Here is a 12,058-nt window from a genome sequence, read left to right as displayed (position 1 = left end):
AAAGAAAATGAATGAATTTACATCAACAGAAGTCTAAGGGAAAAATAGTGTCCGTGTGAAAGGGGCAGTGACAGCAGAGTTTCCTAAATGATTTTGAGGATCCACAATACCTGAAAAATGTGGTCCCTTTTTCCCGGGCTAATCTCTATCGGGGGAAAAGATGCAACCAAAATCTGTTAAATTAATTAATCTGATTAGTAAAAAAATTTTTAAATGCTTCCACTTTGTACAATATTATACAAGGAAAGTATTTCTTCAGCCTTTGAAAGGGTTGATATACATTCTTAGAGGCTCTCTGCTGCTAACAGTCTGTCTACATAGGTGCCCTTTCGGGTCACTTGCGATCATCAATGGTTTTAATAAATTCAACTGCTGCTGTGAACTGCATCCACCAGTAAGATTCTTCTCCAGTTAAACAGTTAGCATAGAAGCTACTAATGTACTGAACTGTGGACAACAAGCAGGGCGGGTTTGCCTGGGAGTGAAAAAGAAAAGGTACATGCCACAATTAAGTTTGAGACCGATGTTTTAAAGATAAGTGTTACAAATGTAACAGAACAGAAATGGAATGTTATGTATATAGCACCCCTCAGCCTAGGTTTTGAATATTACACACTGGTACAGCAATGACTGTACAGACAAATACAGATTCCACACTCAGCAGCAGCTCCTTGAGCACTGTGTGCAAGAACTGGCTTTGCTAAGGAGGCATGCTGACTAATGCACTAGGGTTAACACTTACTCTCTCCTGAAAGAGTCCCCAGGATCTTTAAAATTCCCTCCAGTCACCACTGACTTCCACAGGTACAAAGGACTCTGATTTTATCAGCTCACACAGGTGAGAGCAGCCTCCAGTTCCTAGTTCTTTTGAGTCAGCAAATGGGTGCAGAGTTCTGATGAGGAACCTGGCCCTAGGCAAGGCTGCTCTCAGTACCAGCTGAGCCATAGGCCAATGTTGAGGCACAGCACGCTAGCTGATCGTTCTGATTATATGCAAATCTGGGAGTCAATGTCCCATCTGTGACTAACTTCCTGGTTCAAGTTGTGCCATACAGATGAAGTCTGCACTTTAAATCAGCTATACAGTCAACAGAATGCATAACATCTCTTCAGAGCATTTGATGGTTTACCACAAGAATTAAAGGAAAAACATATCTATATCGATCTATAAAGTATCTATGTTCTCTGATAGAAGACTCACCTTTATCAGAACAAACACCAAAACAGGAACAAAGTCATCTGCCCCAGGGACTGAATCTTCATTGGCCAAACTCAGCAGGTTCATGATGGTTGAACACATTCGCAGAATGCACTGCACTTTGTCCCGTGGGGTTTTGTAAGCGCTGATTGTGCGGATTTCGGACTGTGCAGATGGCCATGGGGCCTCCCGGAGATACACCTAAAAAGAAGAAAAACATTTCCAATTCTAGTCAGCCCAAGCGATTAAGGATCTTCTGCAGTGCACTCTAATACTGGAGACTTAAAGGCGGGAGCAGCACACTGAGGAATGGGAAATGAAGGGACAACATCAATACAGTACACATGTATCAGGAAGCCTCCCTCATTCCATGTGTATAAAAACAACACAACACTGATAAGAAGTAATATTAATGGTGTGACTCGCACACCATCAGCTTGTTCTGTTATTGATTTTCCCCAAGATAATGTTTCAGAAGAAGACAGAGACATGAGGTTCTAGCTTCCATATAAAATGATTTACTGACCCTCACCTGTTCAGAGTGCGGACCTTGAACTTAACTGGAAGCCAGGAATGTATGAGTTCTAGACCTGCCTCTGACAGGGACTTTTTCCTGCGACACTGGACTACTCACTTATAGGGATAATAACACTCTCCCTCCTACGTGGGGGCGCTGTGAGGATTTACTGTTGTAAAGCAATTTGAGGAAGAAACATGCTGCATAAAGGGCGAAGTATTATCCAGGTTAAAAACCATTATGCTAGGACTAGGAGCTAAAATTCTGTGCTCTTGCACAGGTATAATTCTTAAAGTCATGTGTGTAAAAAAGCTGAAAATAGCTGACAACTCAAAAATTAGATGGTAACAAACCACAAGTCCCAGTGATGATTGACGCTGGTGATACTCTAAACAAAATTAGCTCTCAGCCATTTGTGGCTATTTCCACTGCTCCACGCTGACTCAACAAACATTCTAGGCTTCAGAGTGAGACCTAGACAGTGACAATCCTGGAATCTTATTAGGAAGATAGGGAAGGCAGTATCAGCAGCCACGGGAAGACGAAGAATTATCTTCATTAGAGACACCCAAGGTTGAACTTGATATCTGTCCATCAGGGATTGCTTGGGAATAATAGAATTATCCCTGCATTGATGCAGGGATATAGATTACTAGGAGTACTTTCCAACCTAGGTAATACGAAGAGATTTTAGTTTACCTGGTGAATATAAACCACAACTACGATGTACATGAATCTTGAGCCCTTTACCTAAGTCACCTTTTTTTTCCTTTAACAGAGTTACTGCTTGTCAGTTCAGGTGGGTTGGATATTGTTCGTGGCATTTTTTTTAAACAAAGGACCCTTCATATTAGTTTAATATTAATCAGTGCACAAGTGACAAATGGTAAATACATCTTCAGACTTGTTTAATCAGTGAAATATAACAGTATCACCCAGTGACAAGGAGTAAACTGTACAGCTACGTCGCCTGCTTTAGGAAGAGGAGAAGTGCTGTTATTTCCTCTAATTTTAAATACAAAAATAGAGGGAAGAAGCAGTTGTTACCTCTGGTATCTGAAGGGCTCGGTGGTTTGCAGTCACTACCTTAGACAACCTTTGGATATGCTCATGAAGGACCCTGAAAAAGAAGGGAACAAAAGTGAAGTGAGAAAAGGAGAGACACAGCCAAACAAATGTAGTTTTCATAGAAGAGGTAAAACCCGCTTTTCGATTTCCCATGCAATAAGACAAGTTTATAAATTAGACCTATCTGAACGATACACTGCGACATAAGAGTGAACAACAGGAACACCATCTACAAATAATAATCATGGTCAGTTTGCATTGGCCTCACTAACAGCAGGACTTGCCTTATGGTACACCAAATTCAATACCATGCTGGCTGCAGCAATCAAAAACCTGGTGCCTTTCAGAAGATGAAGAACCAGGAGGCACGTGGCCAACTGCACCAAAACTGTAAATGGAGGGTGTGTGCCCTGACAAAGGTTTTAATTAGCCACTGTGGAACACAAAACTACAGGGGTTATCACCTAGTTCCTACATCATACAGTTAGGATTATTTTCCTCTGGTTTTAGTAGCTTGCTGTGACTGCAGATCTTTGCATAGGATGCTAAAGTAAAAACCTAAAATAGTTTCTCTCTCATACAGAAAACCCATTTAAAGTAAACAATTAATTAAGGCAAAACAAAGGGGTTGTGTGGTAAGGCTAGCTTATCTGCCTAGGCAGTCAAGTTTGTTTCCTGGAAAGAGCAGTGCTTCTCCCTTTACAAACTGTGAGATAACTCAGGAACATCTAGTGTTGTTCACTTACTGGTCACGCAAAATGTCTCCATCCTGATTAGGGTAGAATGAGAGTTTGAAAATGCGATTCATCACACTGCGTTCTATGGCTAGCTGTGCATCCTGGAGCTGCTCTTCACTGGCATTTTGCCAGATGACATCCTGGGCCATGGCCCCATATAAAAACTGAAGAAAGTCTTCTACTTGGGCTGTTTTATCATCTGCTGCAGTGAGTTTCTGGAAATCTGAATACAAAGCAAAAGCAGGAAACTCAACTAAAAAGGCAAATTAAAGCAGTTTCCTATGGCACTTCCAGAAAGTAGAGCCAGAAACTGGTCAACGGTGGTAAGGATTCTTGTTTGTAGCTTTGTGGGTCGGTGGGGGAGTATGGGGAGGAACACGGTCATTCCAATGAAGAAATTAGAAAAAAGTAGAGAATACATTTTGCAGACTGTGTGGTCTAAGCACTCTGGTTGGCACTGCACTACTCACTTCATCTGAGGCCCTGAGCAAGTTATCTAATTCTCATGACTCACCCCTTCCCCCCCCAAATATTGATACTTGTCTACCTCCCTCACTGGGCACTAGGAAGAGGAACAGTGCTAAGTATAATTACTGTAAAGGTCACCAACAGGGACCAATAGCATTAAGGCTGCCAGACATTATCACTAGGAAGGGAGGAGATTAAGAAAGCCCACGTGTACCATTTTCCAGTCTTGTATTTGATTAAATATGCATTGTTACTATAGTCATATTCATGTAACAAAACGTATACTAAAATACAGGGCGTGCAATGCAGCCAAGGTAATGCAATGCAACAGGACCACTGGCCACCGCTCTCGGTTCCTCCCACTCAGGAAGCACAGCTATCAATTCCACCCCCCTGCAGCCACCATTGCTAGTTCTGCTCTCCAGCCTAGCAGCTCAGACGTTCTTTCAGGACCAAATTTCTCCTTTCCACTCAGTGAAAATGTTTATTAAGCTGCAGCACAGCAAAGCCCGAAACCATGGAGTGACTATGCATCGCTTTTTTCCTCTATCTTTCTCTGCTCAGATTACTTTCAGATTCTATATGTGGATAGATTTTTAAAAGCAGTTACTTTAAGGCAGTAGTTCTCTAGACTAAGGTACCCTGTGTCAAGATGAATCCCATGTATAAGCTTTCCAAACACCAATTGTTCCCTGTATCCTCTGAGACGCAGTCAGACTTGGTTTCAACCAGTAAACAAATCTATTCTAGAAGTCTAACTTGAGGCACAGTCTATTTATTTTTAAATACTGAACACAAAAAGGTACAGATGACCCACATGCTACATTAAATTACCTTGAATGAATTCCCTTATCTTTTTTTCTTTGCTTTCCAGAAGTAACCTCACACAAACTGTGGTGAAATATCTGTTGGCCACTTCCTTATCACGTAGAACCCTCTGCAGGAGCCTTTCCAGATGGGCGTGTGTGGTCTGCAGGCCTTGGCGACATCGAGTTAAATAAGCAATGTATGGAGCCCTTTTCCTAAAATTAAAAATGTTTCTCTCATTAGCGATTCCACAATAAAGACAGAAGTAGGACACTAGCTACCTAACCTGGTTACAGACTGACATGAGAGGAGTCCTCAACTCTCCTAGGTTTTATGGAAGAGCAAGTCCTGAATTCAAGCTACCGTACAACCTTCTGTTCAGTGCCTCAGCCTATGCAGTAAGACACAACTATCCAAATTCCACTGCTGGTTCACTGCCACCACAGCCCTCCCACTCCAAGAAGTGAGAGATTGCAGTGGAATCTAAATGCAGGTCTCCTGTACGCCAATGCAGAGCAGCACCCTCAGGCTGGCCTACCAACATTCTGACTGGAGTTTGTTACTAGTTGGGAGTGATTTAAGATTCAAGCCTTTTATGGTTCAATTCCCAGAAAGGAGAGAATTTTAGCATTTGGTGGGAAAGTGGAGATGTAAAAAGTTGTCTTTTGCTAAGCCAAGTTGGACACTTCCATCTGCACATGGCAACTGCTTAATAATGATACACAAAACAAATTACCTATAATCCTCTGCAATGGAGGCCAGCAGCTTTCGACATGTCCGGTTATCAAAGCGGCTTACACAGCGCATTGTCTCCTGCAGTTGGGCCATCAAATTCTTATCTTGGAGGTTAATAGCTTCAGCTAACTGAACTTTCAGGAAGCACACAATTTCATTGTCTGACCAAAAACATGACAGAATTAGTATACTGCCTACATGGTTTTTTCCCCACAGACAGAAATGAGGTGGAAGAGTGCTTTTATCTGAGAGAGCTGCATGGAAAAGCTGGTGCACATAATACTTTCAAACCATTACACTTATGTATGTTAAGTAATATCCAGCACTCGTGTTATTTTGATATACATTTGCCACAATTATTTAGGAAGGGCCTTTAAATGCCCTAGATAAGAGATAAGTAAAGGAAAAACCGCAAGTAAAAAACTTAGAACTGCATGTACATGTATTACATACATGCAAATGTACACATGTGCATACTTTTCTTAAGAAAAAAGCTGAGTTAATCTGAAAAGACACTAACTCATCTAGTGCATCCTTTCTCATTTTCCTACAGTTTCTCTGCAGCTCCGTTTTATAACGTTTTAACAGGAGGCTATTCCCTGGGAGACTCAGATTCTGCCTACACTACAACTTTGCCAAGGTACCTTGTTACAACATACTGGAAACTGGGATTTGGCAGGTTGTCCCATATTTGGGGGAAGCATGCAAGAACATATGATGAGGGTAGGAGTAGGAAAAGCAATGCAAAATAGAGATGTGTGTGTTTGTACATGTAAGAGGATTTACCTTCAGGGTCGGTGTGATCCGGTAGGCCGTTTCTTGTCGAATGGGACAACATTGGGAAGGCAATGGAATCTGCTGAACAAAGAGCCAGTCTCAGTTTCTTCTTTGCATCCCTAAAGAGAACAAGTGTTATTTTCTCTAAATACAGTGTTGCTTAAAACACACTTGCAATGACAAGTATTTACATCTTTAAAATCTCCTAGAAACTTTTTAATGCAATCTTAACAGACTCAGATGGTAAAGATTTAATATTTTCAAATAGTGCCAACAGCACTAACGCTTTTGACGATACGCTAGTTCAGCTCTTCCAACAGACTGCTCTCATTCAACACTTAGCTTTGGAAAAGGTATCTTTCAGTAAGTACTGGAATACAACTTCATGAAACTTAGTCCAGACCTTGGTTCTTTCAGAATCTTTACCAACTAAAATTAATGACATCTTTTCAGTGAATTTCATGCTCGTGAAAGGTGTCCAGCTTAGCAACCCTGAAGACTGACATTCTCCTTCCATAACAGGCACAGCATACAGACCTTATCACGCTGCTTTGGCAATGTTCCTCAACACTGATCTGGAGCGGCCTCCCACAATTCTCGGACTATGAACACTAATCTTTGGCCTTTCCACTGGGACTGTCAAGGTTGCTAATAATTGGCCAACTGAAGTGAAGCCCTACATTCAACTCACTGGCATTTCTGTTTGTCTGTAACCAGTAACTTTTGAACACTGCATTCAATCAATTCCCGAATTTCAGGAAACGTTTTAAGCATTAATGGACAGAATCCTTTTGATTTTGGTGAAAGATGGACAATTAGAGAAGCCTGATTTTCACAAAATCAGGCCCACACAATGCCCATTTGGTGCTGCAGGCAGAAGAATCTCTCTAGTGCTACTGCTGCCTACAGACATCACATGCAACAGCGACAGGCTGCTCTCTTTCACTGGGTGCACAGCTTGGCCTACATAAGCAACAGAGCATTTTCAGTTCCAAAGTGCCAGACATGTTTGTACCAAAAGTGCAGAACTGTATTGGAAAAGCTGCAGCTGGCACAAAAGAAAACAGTCCCTGCCCCAAAGAACTTACAATACAGGATGCTCTAATTATTTAGGCATAAGTCCACAAATAACTGGACCAATACCAAAAAATCATGTAATTTACTGAAGCGATATTGGTAGTAACTACTTTCAGTTACTATTAAGCAGGGCTGAATTCAAAGCAATGACCTAGAAGCCATAGATAAAATATACCAGTACCAACCCCCTGAGCAATCCAGACACCTTGTGTATATTAGCTAATGCATAGTTTAATGTATAATATTTAAGCATCTCTACATCAACCCTGTATTATATTAGGCATGCGGCCCAGATGTCTGGGATCTTCATTAGGGAATTACCTTTCAGTGCTTTCTACCAAAACAAACTAAATATCTTAATTCCTTTAGCAAACACGAATCCACATGAATATATACAATTCTGGGAGTTTTTTCAAGCGTCAGTCCTAAATGGTATATGCACAGAGACAGATGGAATCAATTGCTTCAGTCCAAAAGTTAAACAGGTTCATTAAAATAAGTATGAGATCCTTTATCACAGGAGGTTCAAATGCTAGAAGAAACTGGAGGTAGAACAAAAAGGAGAAACCTAGAATGCAGTAAAGCTGAATAAAAAAGATGATAGGTGAAAAAGGGCATATGGTTACATATGCTTGTAACATGATATAGCAGCAAAAAGCCAATGCAACTTTGGACTGCATTCGTGGAGGCATCACATCATGGGAAAGGCGTGTAGGTCCTTCTCTATACAGCTGTGGTGCAACTGCACCTGGGCAGGTGTATTCAGTTCTTAGGCCCCTAATTTCCAAAAAGAGACAGGAGGAAGTTCGGAGGAGAACAACAGAAATGATCAGGGAGCTGGAAAGAAGGACAAAGAAGAAACCCAGAGAAAGAGAGAAGTTATTTGGCATACTAAAAAGTATAAGTGGGAGGAAAAGAGTGGGACTAAGCAGAGGGAAATATAGGTGGAACATCAGGAAAACCTTCTTGAGAGTGTGCTCCAACAGCCTGAAAAATACACTCAGTAGAAGTGGTGGAGATCCTATCATTTAACTACATATTTTAAACTACACTGGACAAAACATCTGGAAGTGTACAGTAAGAAACAATACTACTGGTCCCCAGGAGACTAATTCTTTTCCACTATTAAGATTTAGGATATCTACAGTATATATCATGATTTCTCTGCAGATCAACCACATGGCTTCAGCTTTTGTGTTAATCCAACACCAAAATCAAAGTTACACACACAAATATTATGTTTACCTGTAAGAGAAAGCAGAGTCTTGTGGCTGTGCTACTTGACTTGCAGAATCTGGGAGGTCATCAGCTGACATATTCTGCAGGGCTTCATCACGTGGAGAGTCGTGTATACTTTCACCATCTCCAATTACCTCTAAGCAAACATTCCAACAGAGAATTCATAGAAAGGAACTTGACTGTCTAGTACTATATTGTTTATTTGCTTTTTCTCATTTTTAATTTCCAAGAAGATTTTTTAATTATATGGAAAAGAAACGTAAGTCAATCCATCCATCCATCAAATAAATAAATAAATAAGGAATTTTAGAGTAAATTAAAAACAATTCAAAAGATGTAATGTACAATTTGCTTTTAAAAGGAATCATATAATTCTGTTTTAGATCTCAATGTCCTCTTATTGTTTTCCAGTTTTTCTAAAAAATTGGTAATATGAGATGCATAAGCTAACGACACTGAGAAATCCCAATTGATTCAAATCAAGGAGTTCTGGCCTTGGAGATTATCGCTTAGCTCCCACTATCAGCGTGGATGCAATTATAAATTAAACAAAAAGAGAAACCTCCTTGCACTAGAGAGAGTGTTAATACAGTTCAGGTGTTGGTACTATCATTTGACTAGAATATTTAAGAGGTGCTCAACATTACCACCGAGAGGTTTTCTGTTGCCCATTTTTTAATGTTGTAGCTGCAGCACTGGAAAAGTTCTTACCTGCACTTTCATAATTTACTATAGCTCCTTCGCTTGGGCTGGTTCGCTTAATAGCATTCCTGTATTTGTCCAGGATATCCTCTGCAGCCTGTGCCTGTGCACTTAGCCTGGGACTGGGATCATCTGAACAATGAGGAAAATATAACAGGAATTAGCTCCATGTGGTGCTGAGGTCAATGCTAAGTGTAAACAACACTGCATAACAAGTTTAAAACCCATTAAGTCTTCAGGGCAAGTACTGACTAACCACAATAACCTCCTCAGTTAGGAAGCTAATTTTGAATATTAAAATGTTCTCTCTATACTAGTATATACATTTCTGTAAAAGGTAATGTTTTGGCTCTTCCAGGAGAGCATTTGGGGTGCATAGTCTTAGTAACGGAGCTCCAAGGGCAATATCATTTACAAACCTTGAAGTGTTGAGAATCTCTCAGACACAAAGTCATCTTTGTCTTTTTCTTGTTTTTCTTTTTTTCTAAATGGTATAGGAGCTGGAAATTACAGAAAGTCTGTATAAGACACATTATACATGGAGACAATACAGCATGGAATTACAAACTACGTTGAGAAACTGTAAGAAACAGGAAGTTTAACATCAAATAAAGGCTCCATGAAGGGCATTTAGATGTGTAAGAAACTGCAAAAGTGATGTCTGAAGCTTCTCAGTAACACAAGTTCTCTTTAAATACAAAAGTTAATGACACCCAAGCCTGTGGGTTGAAACAGGAAGCCTATTGTGATCATATTACAAATTATGTCCTTAATAGCTACTAAACTAAGCCAGACAATCAGCACCCCCAAAAAGCATTGAAGCATAGTGCCTTCTGAGTTCAGTATTTTTCATTTACTGATTAGGAATTGAAACTGGCTAGTTTCACAAATTTACTCTAGCCATATGTCCACAGATCCAGAGTTATGCATTGATTATAGCAATGTCAATTGTTTCTGGCAACAACTTCCAATTAATGGTTCCTGATAAAAGTCACAATCCACTATACAATACTAAAACTTGTAGAAAAATAAAATTCAGTTGTATAAAAGTAGTTAAGTCCAATTCATTTAAGAAGAGTTTCCCCTCTGTAAACTGGGGACAATGCGGTTCTGTTTTCACAAGGGTGTTGTGATGTTTAACATTTAGATAATATTTTATGTATGCAAAGTCTTAAATACTAGAGATTATCTTTTAGACTGAATGTATACTTAATATCCTTTACTTCTAAAACAGTACCAATACCCATAAATTCAAAGACTCTTTTGTGATCTACTGGACAGATTGAATCATTTACAAGATCTCCAACTGTGCACTACCTGATTTTGTTAAGTAATTAGCATAACAATCTTGGATTAAAACATAGAAAGGGAAGACAGTACTGTGAGCCGGGACTGGTTGCAACCTTCATGTAGTCAACTACTCAGACTGACCATTTAATATATGATCTCACAGTAACTGGAGAGTTACAGAAGTCACAGAAGTTTTCCTACCAAAGTGCAGATTTATTGAAAGCAATGTGCAGCATTTCTAAAAGCGCCAAGAATGTGTAAATGTGAGACTCTGTTACCTTTGGGCATGGCAGAAACGAAACGCTTTCTCCACCAGGGTTTGTTCCTGTCAGATTTCTCATCATCACTATCTTTTCGTTCCTCAATCTATAGGGAAAGTGAGCTTTTTATTTCAATCTACACTATGCTGAAATCATTACATGATTTTGTAAAATGGAAGACTGAAAAATATTTTCTTGATTACCATCAACAGATCATCTCACATTACCTGCAAAACAGCACTACAACAGAGTAAAATAACCTGCTCCTGAAAGTTTAAGTCCTCCCTTGGAGGAGTGTTTATAAGTTTGAGTGTAACCCTTTGTTCTGGACTAAAAGTTGGTCTACAACAATCCAAGAAAATCTCTTACATCTTAGCTTTGACTTTTATAAGTCATACTACAGGCCACCTTTCAGAAGGTGCCAGAATTGCACTATGCTTCCCTAATTAATATATTTAATGCTAACAACACTAAACACACATTTCTACTCAAAAATGACAAGAAAGAAAAACAAACATGCAAAATCAGTCCAGCTTCATAACGAATGCCTTACCTCTCCTCTAGAGGAGTCTTTACTGGGGGATGATGAAGAGGACTGAGGTGCAACCACTGAAGCAGCTGCCCCAATGTTGGGTGTTTGTGTAGGAAGCTCCCTTTCTTCATTACCAGGCCGCCTGTTCCAGCCAGGATCACTCATAGGTCTCCGAACTGATGACACTATGTCAGAGCTTCTGCTGCGGACCAGTCTTTCTGGGTAGGAATGCCTTTGTTTGAACGCCTCCAAATCGGTTGGGATTAAGATGTGGGAGCCAAAATTTGGTAATCTGGCCTCATTACCTCCCATAGTCCCTTCCAAGATTGGGGGATCTGGTGGCGGATGAGCGGGTCTTGCATAGTGCACTTTAGGCCGAACCACTGCTGATACACCTGAAGCAATGACACATTACATAATTGAACCAAACATTAGAATTATACCGTGGTGGTTATGTGTGGTGGTACAAGCATTTCTCAAATGGGTAAGATTTTTTCCCAGCTAAAATGGACAGCAGCCTTTGATGTATAGATCTTAAAAACAAGAATAGCCCATTCTTTACAATTTACCTTCGTGTGATGACAAAGGGTCAAACAATGCAAGCAAAGAGTCCGACTGAGAAGGGGGAGAAGTCAACTGACTGGCTCCTGA

At 40.2% G+C, this 12,058-nt stretch overlaps 1 protein-coding gene across 9 annotated transcripts in view; it reads right to left on the bottom strand.

The window, feature by feature from the left end:
• Positions 1–12,058, bottom strand: part of GAPVD1 (GTPase activating protein and VPS9 domains 1) — a 59,931-nt gene continuing 47,873 nt past the window's right edge. For 8 of the 9 annotated variants that reach the window (XM_073314562.2, XM_073314560.2, XM_073314563.2 and 5 more), the window contains 13 exons: positions 11,977–12,054; positions 11,429–11,802; positions 10,894–10,981; positions 9,745–9,825; positions 9,335–9,457; positions 8,630–8,759; positions 6,317–6,426; positions 5,532–5,691; positions 4,823–5,010; positions 3,530–3,743; positions 2,763–2,835; positions 1,202–1,399; positions 1–475 (listed from right to left, as the gene is read on the bottom strand). In XM_073314562.2, coding sequence (XP_073170663.1) covers positions 335–475; positions 1,202–1,399; positions 2,763–2,835; positions 3,530–3,743; positions 4,823–5,010; positions 5,532–5,691; positions 6,317–6,426; positions 8,630–8,759; positions 9,335–9,457; positions 9,745–9,825; positions 10,894–10,981; positions 11,429–11,802; positions 11,977–12,054 — 1,958 coding nt within the window. In that variant the 3' untranslated portion in view covers positions 1–334. The remainder of the gene's footprint in view (positions 476–1,201; positions 1,400–2,762; positions 2,836–3,529; positions 3,744–4,822; positions 5,011–5,531; positions 5,692–6,316; positions 6,427–8,629; positions 8,760–9,334; positions 9,458–9,744; positions 9,826–10,893; positions 10,982–11,428; positions 11,803–11,976; positions 12,055–12,058) is intronic. The other variant, XM_073314565.2, reaches the window with a different exon arrangement.

The sequence above is a fragment of the Lepidochelys kempii genome, chromosome 16, assembly GCF_965140285.1.
Source record: "Lepidochelys kempii isolate rLepKem1 chromosome 16, rLepKem1.hap1, whole genome shotgun sequence".
NCBI lineage: Eukaryota > Metazoa > Chordata > Testudines > Cheloniidae > Lepidochelys > Lepidochelys kempii.
Note: the sequence above shows the minus strand (reverse complement) of the source record. Positions and strands in the feature narration are given on the sequence as shown.